This window comes from Cyprinodon variegatus, unplaced genomic scaffold, assembly GCF_000732505.1.
Source record: "Cyprinodon variegatus isolate N-32 unplaced genomic scaffold, C_variegatus-1.0 Scaffold352, whole genome shotgun sequence".
NCBI lineage: Eukaryota > Metazoa > Chordata > Actinopteri > Cyprinodontiformes > Cyprinodontidae > Cyprinodon > Cyprinodon variegatus.
The window spans coordinates 682,701-694,925 of record NW_015150805.1 but is presented as its reverse complement, the minus strand read 5'-3'; the positions used below and the strand labels follow the sequence as shown (position 1 = coordinate 694,925).

At 39.5% G+C, this 12,225-nt stretch overlaps 1 protein-coding gene across 1 annotated transcript in view; it reads right to left on the bottom strand.

The window, feature by feature from the left end:
• Positions 1–12,225, bottom strand: part of plekhh3 (pleckstrin homology, MyTH4 and FERM domain containing H3) — a 43,987-nt gene that overhangs the window by 8,663 nt on the left and 23,099 nt on the right. Inside the window, exons 3-7 of the mRNA XM_015385958.1 lie at positions 11,135–11,229; positions 5,083–5,265; positions 3,044–3,201; positions 1,355–1,478; positions 969–1,266 (exon numbers count right to left, since the gene is read on the bottom strand). Of these exons, the coding sequence (XP_015241444.1) occupies positions 969–1,266; positions 1,355–1,478; positions 3,044–3,201; positions 5,083–5,265; positions 11,135–11,229 (858 nt within the window). The remainder of the gene's footprint in view (positions 1–968; positions 1,267–1,354; positions 1,479–3,043; positions 3,202–5,082; positions 5,266–11,134; positions 11,230–12,225) is intronic.

Here is a 12,225-nt window from a genome sequence, read left to right as displayed (position 1 = left end):
ACATGTGGTGATTAAGGTTCATGAGACTTTTATCATGAGTAATTCCTCTCTGAAAATGTCCTTTTCTAATATGTACAGGTCAATCCATGGTAAGGTTTCAATGGGTTTCTGTTTTGGAAAAAATGCTGAAAATATTTCGCCATTAATTTAATTCCGCCCAAAGTCCTTCTAGTAAAATGCCAGAGAAAGTGGCAGAGGGGATTGAGTGTTTTTCCATTTGTATGGACCGCATAAACTCTTGAGTAGTTTTGGAAGCCGGAGCTCATGACAGGCAGAGTTGGGATAGTTCCCTTTGCGAGTTGGAAAATTTGAAACGAGTAAGGAAAACATTTTATGCCTTTAAAGACAAAAAAGAATGCATTCACAAAAATGTATTTTAGAGACGCATATATACCAATCAGAAGTGCTTATAGAAGTGAACAAAGATAGATCACAAGAGTAAACTGATGTCCCACCAAATGTGTTGCTGCACACTGCTGTTTAAGAGGCTGGAAGGATGCTACTGCTTCTTCACAAGAAGAAAAAATCTGCCATTGAAAATATTTCTATTTAATAATGCTGTAAAATACTCCTTTTAAGTTAGCTCTGTTTTGAAGCTTAGCTACATGGCTGTTGAGCAGGCGACTGCAGGCTTGCTAAACGAGCACAAAGCCTGACTAACAACCAGCTACTATCAACTGGTTATACTTGTTTTACTCAATAAATATCAGAACAGTCAAAAGGATAACACTTTGCACAATAAGCACTGAAATTTTTACACTTCTTATGTGTTTATTTTAAAGTACATTATTTGTCATATTTCCTGGATCAATTTTACATTTGTAGGATACATTTTTTTGCCAATTTTTGATCATTAAATTATGTTATACATTTTTCTTAAAATGTTTGGATCAATGCAATAAAGCTATGTATTTCACCATTAGAATATTATGCCAAGCAGGCAAAAAGCTTTTTCTGTAGATTCTCACCTCTTGAGGTGGAACCGCAGGTATTTGAGCACATTGGACCCCGGCAGGAAGGTGCAACTCATGCAGGTGAGAAGCTGCCAGTAACGGAGATGCGCGGCGGTGTTCGGGTAAGGCGTGTGGCTCGTCTGCTTCACGAGCTGGCAGTAGACCTCATCGCGGAGGGGCCGCAGGTCCAGGCAGGTCTGCAGCACGCCCTGGATGATGGGAACCGGCTCCCGTGCCGACTCCAGCTGCTGCAGGCAATTGAAGAGCTTCACAGCCTCCTCACGCACGGAACCGTAACCCTTCCCATTGTGGTCTGAAGAGAAAAGATACGGTACAGATACTAAAATAGAACTTCATATAAAGCCTTTGTTATGTTTGGCATACACATCTTGAGTACTCACATGTGTGCTCCAGATTGCCATAAGGGAAAGGAAGCAGAGGAGCATACAGGGGGTCCTGGGTGTATTTCAGGATGGCGTTGTGTTGGTAGATGTGTTCCACCACCTCCGGATTGAACTTATTCTCCTGTGCACATACCAAAAGATGTATAAAGTATATCAGATTCATTCTGTGTCCCTGAAATCAGACAGGAGGGTTGTCGGCATCTATGATTTAGCACTTGTTTTCGTCCGTCTGGGGTGACCAAGGTCGATCTGACCGAGGTCACAATTCGGCTCTGGCAGCTTTCAAAGCAACAGGAAGGTCAAGTGATGACCCAGCACACCACACTTGCATGACTGACACGTTATACTTCATCCGCCGGTGTCAATGGGTTGACTGTGCGTGCATTTCTGTCTTTCACTGTGTATGTGGATAGATGCCTTCCAGAAGTACAGATGGCTTCCACACTACTGCCCCCGAGCACCTGTTGCTCATTAGTAACGTTGCAACGGCTCTGGCTCTCTCCTGACTCTGCAACTCCTCCAATATCTCCCTCCCCTTCTTTCTCTCTAGGTCTGACATGCTGTGAAATGATTGAGCTTTGCCCTCCCAAGTGTGGCAAAGTTAACTCAGTCTTTTGTTTGTATCGTGGGAATAAGATGCTGCTCTCTGGTTGTCCTCGGTAGGATACATCAACTGTGTTTCTGTACATCAGCTGTAGTTCAAAAGAAATACATAAAATAATACTAGCTAGATCTAAAGCAAGATGGAGTTTTTATACATATGAAGGAAGAGCTTTGGGCTGGAACTAATTGGATATGAAAAACTTTAACACTAGATTTTTTTACATAATTGAAACAAGAGAGAAGTTCTGGAAAAAGTACGTTTTTCCTCTTAAATGCAAATGTATATCATCTTTTTACAGTTTTTTTTCCTCAATTACTACTCTGTTTTTTTTTCAGCATGTGGCATTTTTCGGAGCCATTTTTTGTTAATAATTCGATTTAATAACTTGGCTCACCATCGTTTGAATAATCCAATGATTACAAATAATCAGATTATCCGTTTCAGCCTTAGAAAAGCCCTTTAAAAGCAGGCCTTTTCTTTCTTCCAAATATTAGCTCGGCCCCTTCTCGTCGAGCGCACAGTGATAGACAGAGGCAAGTAAATGCAACACTTTATTCAAGATTAGAGACTCTCGTTGGGAGATTACGGAGACAGGAGGCCATGCAAAGGTCTGCTTATCTGAACCTAATGATTCTTGCCTTGCCCCTTTTCCACCTCCTTTGCCAAAACCTGCCCCCCTTTTTATTTTTTAAACACACGATGATGAACAAATGCAAGAAAAGTCTCTTGACTGCTCATTAGATTCCAAAACATTTTCTGCAGCTACTTGCAGATTATAAAATGCACTCTGCACAAGTTCAGGTTAAATCCCTGGAAACTCCTTTATCTTAAAAACCCTTTCTCCTTTTGGTATCCTGTAATGTTTGGTGACATAAACTGAGTTTGTTGAAAAGGTAAAAATGCATTTAGAGTAAACTTTGGACTCCGAACGAACTATGAACAGTGTGGCTGTCTGGTTTCCATGATAACACTGAAGGGTGAAAAATGAGCAGTCCTGTAGCTGTTTGTGTTTGGTGGCTCTTATCAAGAGTAGTTTGACAGGAATTGCATGCATGTTTATATTGTCTTTCATTGGGGCCCACCTCGATGTCTCGAATCAAAAGCTGTGTCGGCGTTTCCTCCGGGGATTTGGTATCAATGATTTTCTGGATAGCGCAGGCCCAGTGCACGGCTTCATTGAAGTGCTTGGTGTACAGCCGATAGCAGTGCTTCCGTCCATAAACAGTAATGCTCCAGTAACCTGAAAAAAAAAGGAGTAAATGAAATTAAGATCTTTAGTGTAACTTAAGTAAAAAGGAAGTAGTACTACACTGTGACACCTAGACTTTCTCTCTCTTTCTGACTTCCTCTCTCAGATTTGCTAAGGATCAAAGGTCAAACTGAGCAAAACCTCAGGCCACACTAAGGCAAAACAAGAACAGATATTCTGCTGCCAGCCTCAGAGAAAAAGCAATGCATCCCCTTTTAGGTCAGATTCTAGATAAAGCACCAACTGAGGCTACGTTCACACTTCAGGCCTTGATGCTCAATTCCGATTTTTTTGTGGAATCCGATTTTTTTGCGTTGCTGTTCATGTTTCCAATTATATGCGACTTGTTTGTGATCTCCTGTGTGAACTGCATTCATACAACGCAAGTGTCCTGCATGCGCAGTAAAGGGACGTAATGACATCACAAGCCAGCATGCTCTGTGTTTACAAAAGTAAACATGGATGGTAGTGCCGGAGCGCATCTAATGATCTTTCCCAACAATAAAAACACAATCTTTTCAAGATGGTTAAAAAGATTTGATTCGTATCGGATTCAGGACCACATAGCCAAGTAGCCTGGGTCGCATTGCAAAAAATTGCATCTGTGGTGTTCAGACAGCCATGAAGGAATAGATACAGGTCGGATATGGGCCAAAAAATCGGATTTGGGTCACTTCAGGCTGCAGTGTGAACGTAAGTGACAATGGCTTTATTTAAGGCTAAAAAATGTATTTCAGTTGAATGAATTGATGATGCAAGAAATCAAGTCCTCAAAGGGAACTGTAGTCTGAAAGTATCGGAGGAAACACAACTCTATTCAGTGGTGGAATAGTCAGCAGTGCTAGTGACAAAACCGCTGTTGAAAACACTTCAGTCCAGAAAAGTCCCTGGGTGCGATGATCTAGCAAGAGTTATGTTTTGGCTTCGATTTATAGAACAGTTCATGATGTTTTAAGTGGTTTTGGTTTAGTCAGCAGCACACATTCTGCTCCACGAGGAGCAGCCAGACAGACTTTGAGGGCGACAAGGGTAGGGTCATCTCTGTGTCACTATACTGAGACTTTTCCTCTGCAATCTTTAAATCTTTTGTTTCGCTCATCTAAAAAAAGGAAGGGATACACCAAAGGTTCTAATTCAGTTCTGAGTCATGTTTTTGAAGAAAAAATTTAAAATGGGATTTCCCAAAAGTACAGATATGTGTCACACAAGGGAAGGAAAAGTGAATCAAAAGACTTTCAAGAAAAAATAAAATAAATCTAAAGTAGGGAAGGCCAAACCTTTGCGCTTTGAGTTTACCTTTGCTCATTTCTTTATGCTTTCCTTTTTTCCCCAGCTGTTATTGTCATTACACTGTCACAAGTACAGAGCAACAAAATTAACTCTTTGCATTTAACCCATCCCCTTTAGGACCAGTGGGTTACCATTGTGCGGCGCCCGGGGAGCAGTGTGGGGTCAAGGGTCTTTTGCTTAGGGATCCAGAGAGGCAGTTTGTGGGAGTGGGGCTCAAACTCAGCACCTCAGGATTCCAAGCTCTATGCCCTAACCACTAGGCAATTCAATTCAATTCAGTTTATTTATATAGCGCCAAATTCACAACACATGTCATCTCAAGGCACTTTACAGTTCAACCAGATCATACAGTCAAATTGATACAAAGTTTTCTATCTAAGGAAAACCAGTTGATTGCATTGACTCATTGACTCAAATACAATCCCTCACATGCTTGTAGCGACAGTGGAGAGGAAAAACTCCCTTTGAACAGGAAGAAACCTCCAGCAGAACCAGGCTCAGTGTGAGCGGCCATCTGCCGAGGCCGACTGGGGTTCAAGGCAGCCACTCCCTTTCCAAGTAATAACATTTCACTGAGCTTACCTGCTTCTTTGTACGTCTGCTTGTCTGGCCAAATGACGGAGCAGAGGCTGGTGAGGACCAGAGTGCCCAGTCGCCGAGCGCCTTTCTCTGGCCCGGTGTAGTAGTCCAGGGAATCGTGGCTCAGCACAAACCAGTACCGACGGTGCTTTATCCAGCTGCCACCAACCTCCCGTAACAGCCAACCTTTTTAAAAAAAAACACAAAATAAGGAAACACTAGCATTAATTGACAAAAAAAACAGAAAAACAATCAAAGGGAAAAGAGACAGGATCTGCTGACACTACAAACAGTCCTAGTTGAGCCAAAGTTACAGTATTTTAACAATTTTCCTTAAGAGTGACAGAGAAATATCAACAAAAATATGTCAAAACTGCAAAATTCTCACAACAATCTGATTTTGTGACCAGATTTTCATGATCTACCCATGACTGCTTTAACCATAGTTCTCAAACTATTGTGCATCTTGTACTTAAGGCACTCATGCTGTTTAAGAAGAACTCAGAATAGAGCTGGGCAAGAATTATTTACAAAGAAAATTCAAAGGAATTTCTGTTAACCTTTATAAGGTGCTATTAAAACAAATATGGTAGTGTTGTTTTATAGGGTGTTTTTAAAAGAGGAAGTGCGGTCAAGAAAATTTGGACTCCCAATGCAAACTGAAGTGGATGATGGTGGGCTTAAAATATTTATCTGTGATGTCAGAACTTCCCAGTTCATACAGGTTTCGGTTTCAGGGTAAAACAAAACAAAAATAGTTTGTGTTTTTCTTTTGCCAATAGATGTTTTTGGTAACCAGGTTTACTACAAGGGTCTAAATTAGCAGCTTTGTCATGAAACAGGTTTTATATTGATTCGTTTGGATGATGATCCAATGTTTCTTGACATTACAATGTCTATCCTCACTCCAAAAAATTGACATCAAAGTCAATTTTTTTCTTGAATTGAGCAGGTAAGTGAGACACTTTGCAAATGAAATAAGACAATTTACATTTAAAATAAGATAAACTACTGCAGTCCCTTATTTTAAGTGCATTATATTCAAATGTCTTATTCTAAGGCTAAACATACTTACTCCATTGGCAGATCATCTTATTTACGCGCTCAAATTAAGGGTAATTACACTTATTTTGAGAATTTTTTTACTCATTTTAAGATCACTTGGATCTACAGTATATCGCAACATAGATCACAGCATTCTTCTTAGTAGAAAACAATGAAATAGATTCACTGAGTAGGTAACGATGAAGCTTGCGTACCCAAAAGAGGATGTGGATCACTATTGTAATTTTGCATCTAGGTAAGTGGATCCTAATCATTTAATTGATATGTCAATATTAAGTGTTTTATTGTCACATTGTTATTTTCAAAAAATGAATTCACAAATCGACTGTAGCGTGTGTTTGTCAATAACTGTAAAAAAAAAAAAGGAGGTCTTTTTAGAGTTAGATTTGGAGGTCTGTGTTGGTGAAAGGCACCCAAATTTTATTCTGTGGATTCAAATTTGTTAGGATCATATAAAGGTTATGGCTAAGAGCAAACCTTAAAACTTTCCCAGAAAATATTGGATATTAATAAAGCTTGAGGAAAATAATTTTAAAATCTGATAGGTTATGTTGATTGGCAGTTAACTGACTAGACTGTTTTGCCGTATAGTTTAACCCTCTAAGCACAGCATAACCCATTAAGAGTCGAGGCTGTAGAGGCTGGCTTTATACACTGCAAAAGCCATCTAGAAATAAGTACAAAAGTTCATAAAATAAGTGTATTTACCCTTAATTTTAGTAGGTAAATAAGATGATTTGCCAATGAAATGAGCATTTCTACTCCTAAAATAAGATATTTACTTGAAATAAGACAAAGCTATTGTTTTTTTCTTATTTTAAATGTAAATTGTCTTGTTCCATTGGCAAGGTGTCTCACGTATCTCCTCAATTCAAGAAAAAATTAACTTAATTTAAGCAAAAATGACTCATATAGATTTCCATTTTATGCAGTGTAGAGTGCTCTATCTATGCATTTTAGTGGAAAGTTGAGTGGAAGAAAAAAAGTGTAACAGAAAAAAAGGGTCCAAGACAAGACATTTAACTTTTGAAGTGTCTGAAGTCACAGATATGTTTTATTTTTATGTTTTCAATAATATTCTAATTTACTGAGCTGGCACCCTTAATACTGATTTCATATGTCTATCAGTAAAAGTTTACGTAGAAACCTTAATAACTTCTCTAAATAGTTTGAGAACCAACGTACAAGGGAATAAAAATACAAACAGCTAATAGCATAAACATTAGGAGTTGCATGCAGCCAACATAATTGGCACTTTTGAGGCTGACAGAGTGAGGAACAGAGAGAGTGGAGCAGAATACAGAGAGGGAGACAAAGGGACTACAGCAGTCATGCTTGTAGACATGCATTTTGTACTTGCCAGTCCTGTCTCTACAATGCAATACTGTTCAGCTCCAAAAGCTCTGAGGGGTTTCTAAGACTGGAGCAGAACCGCTGTTCCCTAACGGTGAGCTTCCCCCCTTAGGCTGTCTGTGCAAATCACTCCTAATAACTATTTAATCTGAGAACAGATGAGGACGTTTGGCAGAGGCCCATTCAAACACTGCCTGTAGACAAATGGAGGACGGCTGAAGAGTTCTGGTAATGGTTGAGGTGGTGGTCAAAGTTTATACAAACAGATGACAGAGGGAGCACAGAGAGCTGTCGTAGGCCACCTGGTGCAGTCCTAGGTGCCGTTTAGGAATGGCAGCAGAGCAAATGCATTGTGACTTTATGTGAGAGCACATGGTGCGTGGAACCCATCTGTGAAGTACTTTTAAAAGGAACAATTAGGAAATAGACCGTCAGTCTCACAACCCTGTGAAAACTAATGACGTCACCATCAGCATCACAACTTCCTCCGCGGTTAGCAAGCTGGGTGCCACCTGTCAGCCTGCGTTCATTTGGCCGACGTCTTTCTTCCTTCTCTACTCGTTCTCTTCCTATTTCCTTTCATCTTTCCGGTTTTTCCCACTCTCTCTGATTTAATGTTGCCCAAAAGTGTTGTTTCCCTGGCAGTACAAAGATCCCACTGCTCTGCTGCTCCTCAAAAATGAAAATCAAGGGAGAAATGGGGGCTTGGAGGAGAGGGTCAACTATGATTTCTGTTTGGAGATTTCTCCATATCATGTAATTGGTGGATTTATCTTGTGTATAAATAAATATGGCTTGAATAAAACAAAAAGGAGTTACTTTACACCGCATCAGATAAGGTCTGAATCAAATTCCAGCAAGAAATAGATAAATCATAATCATGAGCTAAAGCACGGCTGAGCTTGCCAACGGGCAGGATGAGGAACTGCGGAGACAGACGAGCCGTACAGGCAAAAGCATGGAGACTGCTTTACTAACACGCCTCTATCAGAGACAGGATGTCCTACACATGTGCTGCTTTTAGGTAACTTTAACCGATGTGATAAGAAAAAATGAAAAAAGCAGAAAGGAAAAAGACAGAAAGAGCAGAAGAGTCCATAGACCCCCTGTGTATAAGCCTCTCAGGCTCTTCCATCTGGATCCCATCTCTGTAGCCTGCTAATGTTTCCCCTGGGGGCCGCGACTCGCCCTTAATTTGTTTCATTTGTGACCCTTGACCCCTTAGTGCCCTGCCCCCTCAAACATAGATTGAGAAAACAATCTATCTCTCTGTATTTCCTTTTTTTCCTGCAAGCCGCCTGCTGCTTTCAGAATACTGGATAGTTGTTCCCTGAACTTAACAATGCATAATGTTACAGTAAAATACAGTCATGAAAAAAAGAATGCAGTATTTTATGAATAACTTGCTTGAGCAAGTTATTTTCCAGAATACATTTAAGAAGAACAAAAAAAAAAAACATAGATTAGCTAGCTTAGTTTATATTTGATTAAACTCAGGAAAACATGGTCCTTTTTTAAGTCCAGAGTGCAACACTGAGTTTTACCTAAAAAAAACAAAATCCTCACAATAAAGTGGTGGCAAATATGTAAATTGCAGGTAGAACTTAACATTTTTTTTTTTTGCAAAATAAACTTGCATAACCTTCTCCTTTCGGATCAGGATAATCCAGACAGTTAAGCTGCAGTTTACTGGAGCATGCAAAGCCATGCATCATGTGAGGAGTAATTTTAACCGTAAATCAACAAAGGTATGTCAATAAACCAATGTCAACATCTCTTTCTGTCACCACTCCATGGGTTTAACAATTCATCCTCACACCATCAGTCTATATCTGCATTGGCTGTGCCCTATTTTAGATACTGGGGCAATGTTCGCCCCATGTCGCCTCAGGATGTCTAGCTGAAAAAAGAAAAGGAGAGAAACAAACATGTGCAGGAAGAGAAATGCACTAATGGAGGCATTCTTCAAAGTCACAGAGAAAAATGAGAGGGATTATCAGACACCCTTAGGTATCCTGTGGAGAAGTATGTACCAGTGCAGTCTAGTAATTTCTGATCAAGACTGGTGGTGCAACAGCTAGAATACCAAATAAGGGCCGGAAAATACTTAAAACAGTATTTAAACTACTTTTTGAACTTTTTCCCCATTTTGTCAAGCTAAGGGTACAAGCTGATATTTTTTTTATGGACACTTTTACTGCAAAACCAACCTCAAGTAGTGCATAATTGCAAAGCTGAAGAAAAAAGGGATAAAAGATTATCTCTATGAATAGAGAATCTTAAAAAACATCAATATTTAAGTCCTGGGACAAAAAACCCCAATAAGATTTGTATCTAGACCTTACCTCGGCTATTCTAAAACATAATTAGGTCTTGATCTAAACCAGGGGCACCAATGCGGTGCCTGTGGGCACCAGGGCACCCTGAAGTCTCTTTTAAAAATAGCACAACTCACCAGTGAGCTGTGTCTAAATTTTTTATTTTATTCTGTTGCTGCTCTTTTTTTTTTTTAACCACACTTGCATTCTTTATGATTTGAAGATGAAAATATGTTAAAAAAAATAAAGTTGCATTTATCATACATAAAGTTTAGGTGAACGGCGACTCTTCCAGTTCAAAGGTCAGTATTGTTAGACCTACATATGAATCACTATCCATTAAGTTGCTCTTAGCTTCAAAAAGGTTGGTGACCTCTGATCTATGCCATCTTATTGTAGCTTTGGCTGTATCTTTAGAGTCAATGTTCCACTGAAAGGTGAACTTCAGCATCAATCTAAATCTATTTCAGCATAAAACCTTTTTGGGTTTACAGTATTGTCCTGCATTTGGCTCCACTAACTTCCCCAATCCTCCATGTCCAGCTTTCCTGTCCCTGCAGAGGAGAAGAATACCCAAAGCATGACACTGAATTTACAGTGTCATACTATGATTATTAACATTATTATTAACGTCGGCCAAAAAGGAACTTCTTTATTTACTAATTAGCTGACTTACAAAGGCAATGGGTATGATAGTAAAGGGGATATTTTCATGTACACATCAGATTTCCAAGATGTATATCCTAAAAGATATAAAAAAAACAATTTACTTTCTACTTCACAATCATGCAATTCTATGTTTTCCTTGTCAATCATCTGAATAAATGAGAGAGGTGCATAGAGGGAAGGGAAGACAGATATGCATGGCAACTGTGGTCAAAATTAGGCAATGTGACTGTGTCACTATTCCAAACAGGACACAACATATCTAAGCAACAGCATTTTACTGCTACCCCTCAGGAGAGCTTCAAGAGAAACCATCTTTGCACAGAAATATCTCATGAGATCATAACACAAAAGCACTCGACCCGAAAGACAAGACCACAGATGTCTTTAGCTCTCCTTGATTGAAACCGTTTGTCTTGTATATTTAAAAGGAAACACATGACAAGTTCCTAGAAACATCAAGGGTTTCTTTTTAGTTTGTTCATCTATTAGTTCAAAAAGGAAAAGGATTCAGCTAGGATCAATGTAACACAAAGCAGATAGCATCTGGGAATGATTATCATATTAATGCAACTTGAACATACTGCACATCTAATAAGAAGAGCTGAGTGTTTTAATCATGATTAGGGACTAAAGTGATGTTTCAGACTCACCTTTTACAATCAGGTCCGGGTCTTCATCCATCCCCATCCCTTTGTCTTCATCGTTTAGTTTCTTCATTTTTACAGGTGACTGAGAGACAGCGTGTCTGTGCAGAAGAACAGAGAGGAAAAGTAAATTCCCCAGCTTCTTCTCAAATCAAATCTACCAATAAACCCGGACAGCTACAGTAACTGGCACAGAGAGATGATGCCACATCTAATCACTTCTAATCTCTGACAACTCGCAAGCCCCTTACATACTCCTGGTTTGGAAAGAAGTGCCACAAATATCAGCCGTCTAACCCCCCCCAACCCCATTTAGCAAGCAAATCTCTGGATGCACAGCAAGCTGCCGTGGACAGCTCAAGTCTCTTTTATCACTTCGACTGGCGAGCCAAAGAGGCGACTGAAAATAAACGTGACAGGGCGACGCCGGGCTGACTCCCAGCCAGCCAGCTTGCGCCGGTCAGAGGAAGGCAAAAGGTTCAAGAGGTCATGTCTTAGATAGTTAAAAGCATAAACATCAAAAACATCTGTAAATCTGCTGAGCAGCGGCTGCTCTTTCTCTTGTTGATGTTTCGACCATCAAGCTTCTACGATTTTAAATGCAGGGCCTTCTTCTAGTCACACCTTGTGATGTCAGACCTGTTGGAATTTTCAGTTGTAAGCATTATATACATTTCAAGAGTCCTTTTTTCTGATCTTTCCTGTAGTTTTCATGACATAATGGAAAGTGGATGAATAAATGTTTGCTAGTTGGATATTTTTAGTCAGTTTTTCAGTGGCACCTAATTCTGTAGAGTGGGAAAGAATGTTTTTAATGATTTTTTTTTTGGGGGGGGGGAATCTAGGAAAAAGTTTTTATACATAAAAAATATAGAATAGATGAGCACAATCCAAACTGGATTAGTATAAGAATCCTTCACATCACAACCTCCACTAAATTACACAAAACTTCAAAGCAGGAATTTCTATGTTTTCTCATTTGCACTGAACACATCTAAAGAAGCTGAGGTTCAGTCAAAAGCAAAGCTCCATACTGGTTTGCTATTCAGAGCATGTTTGTCAAAAACAAAACAAAATGAACAACGAGTCGGATGAAA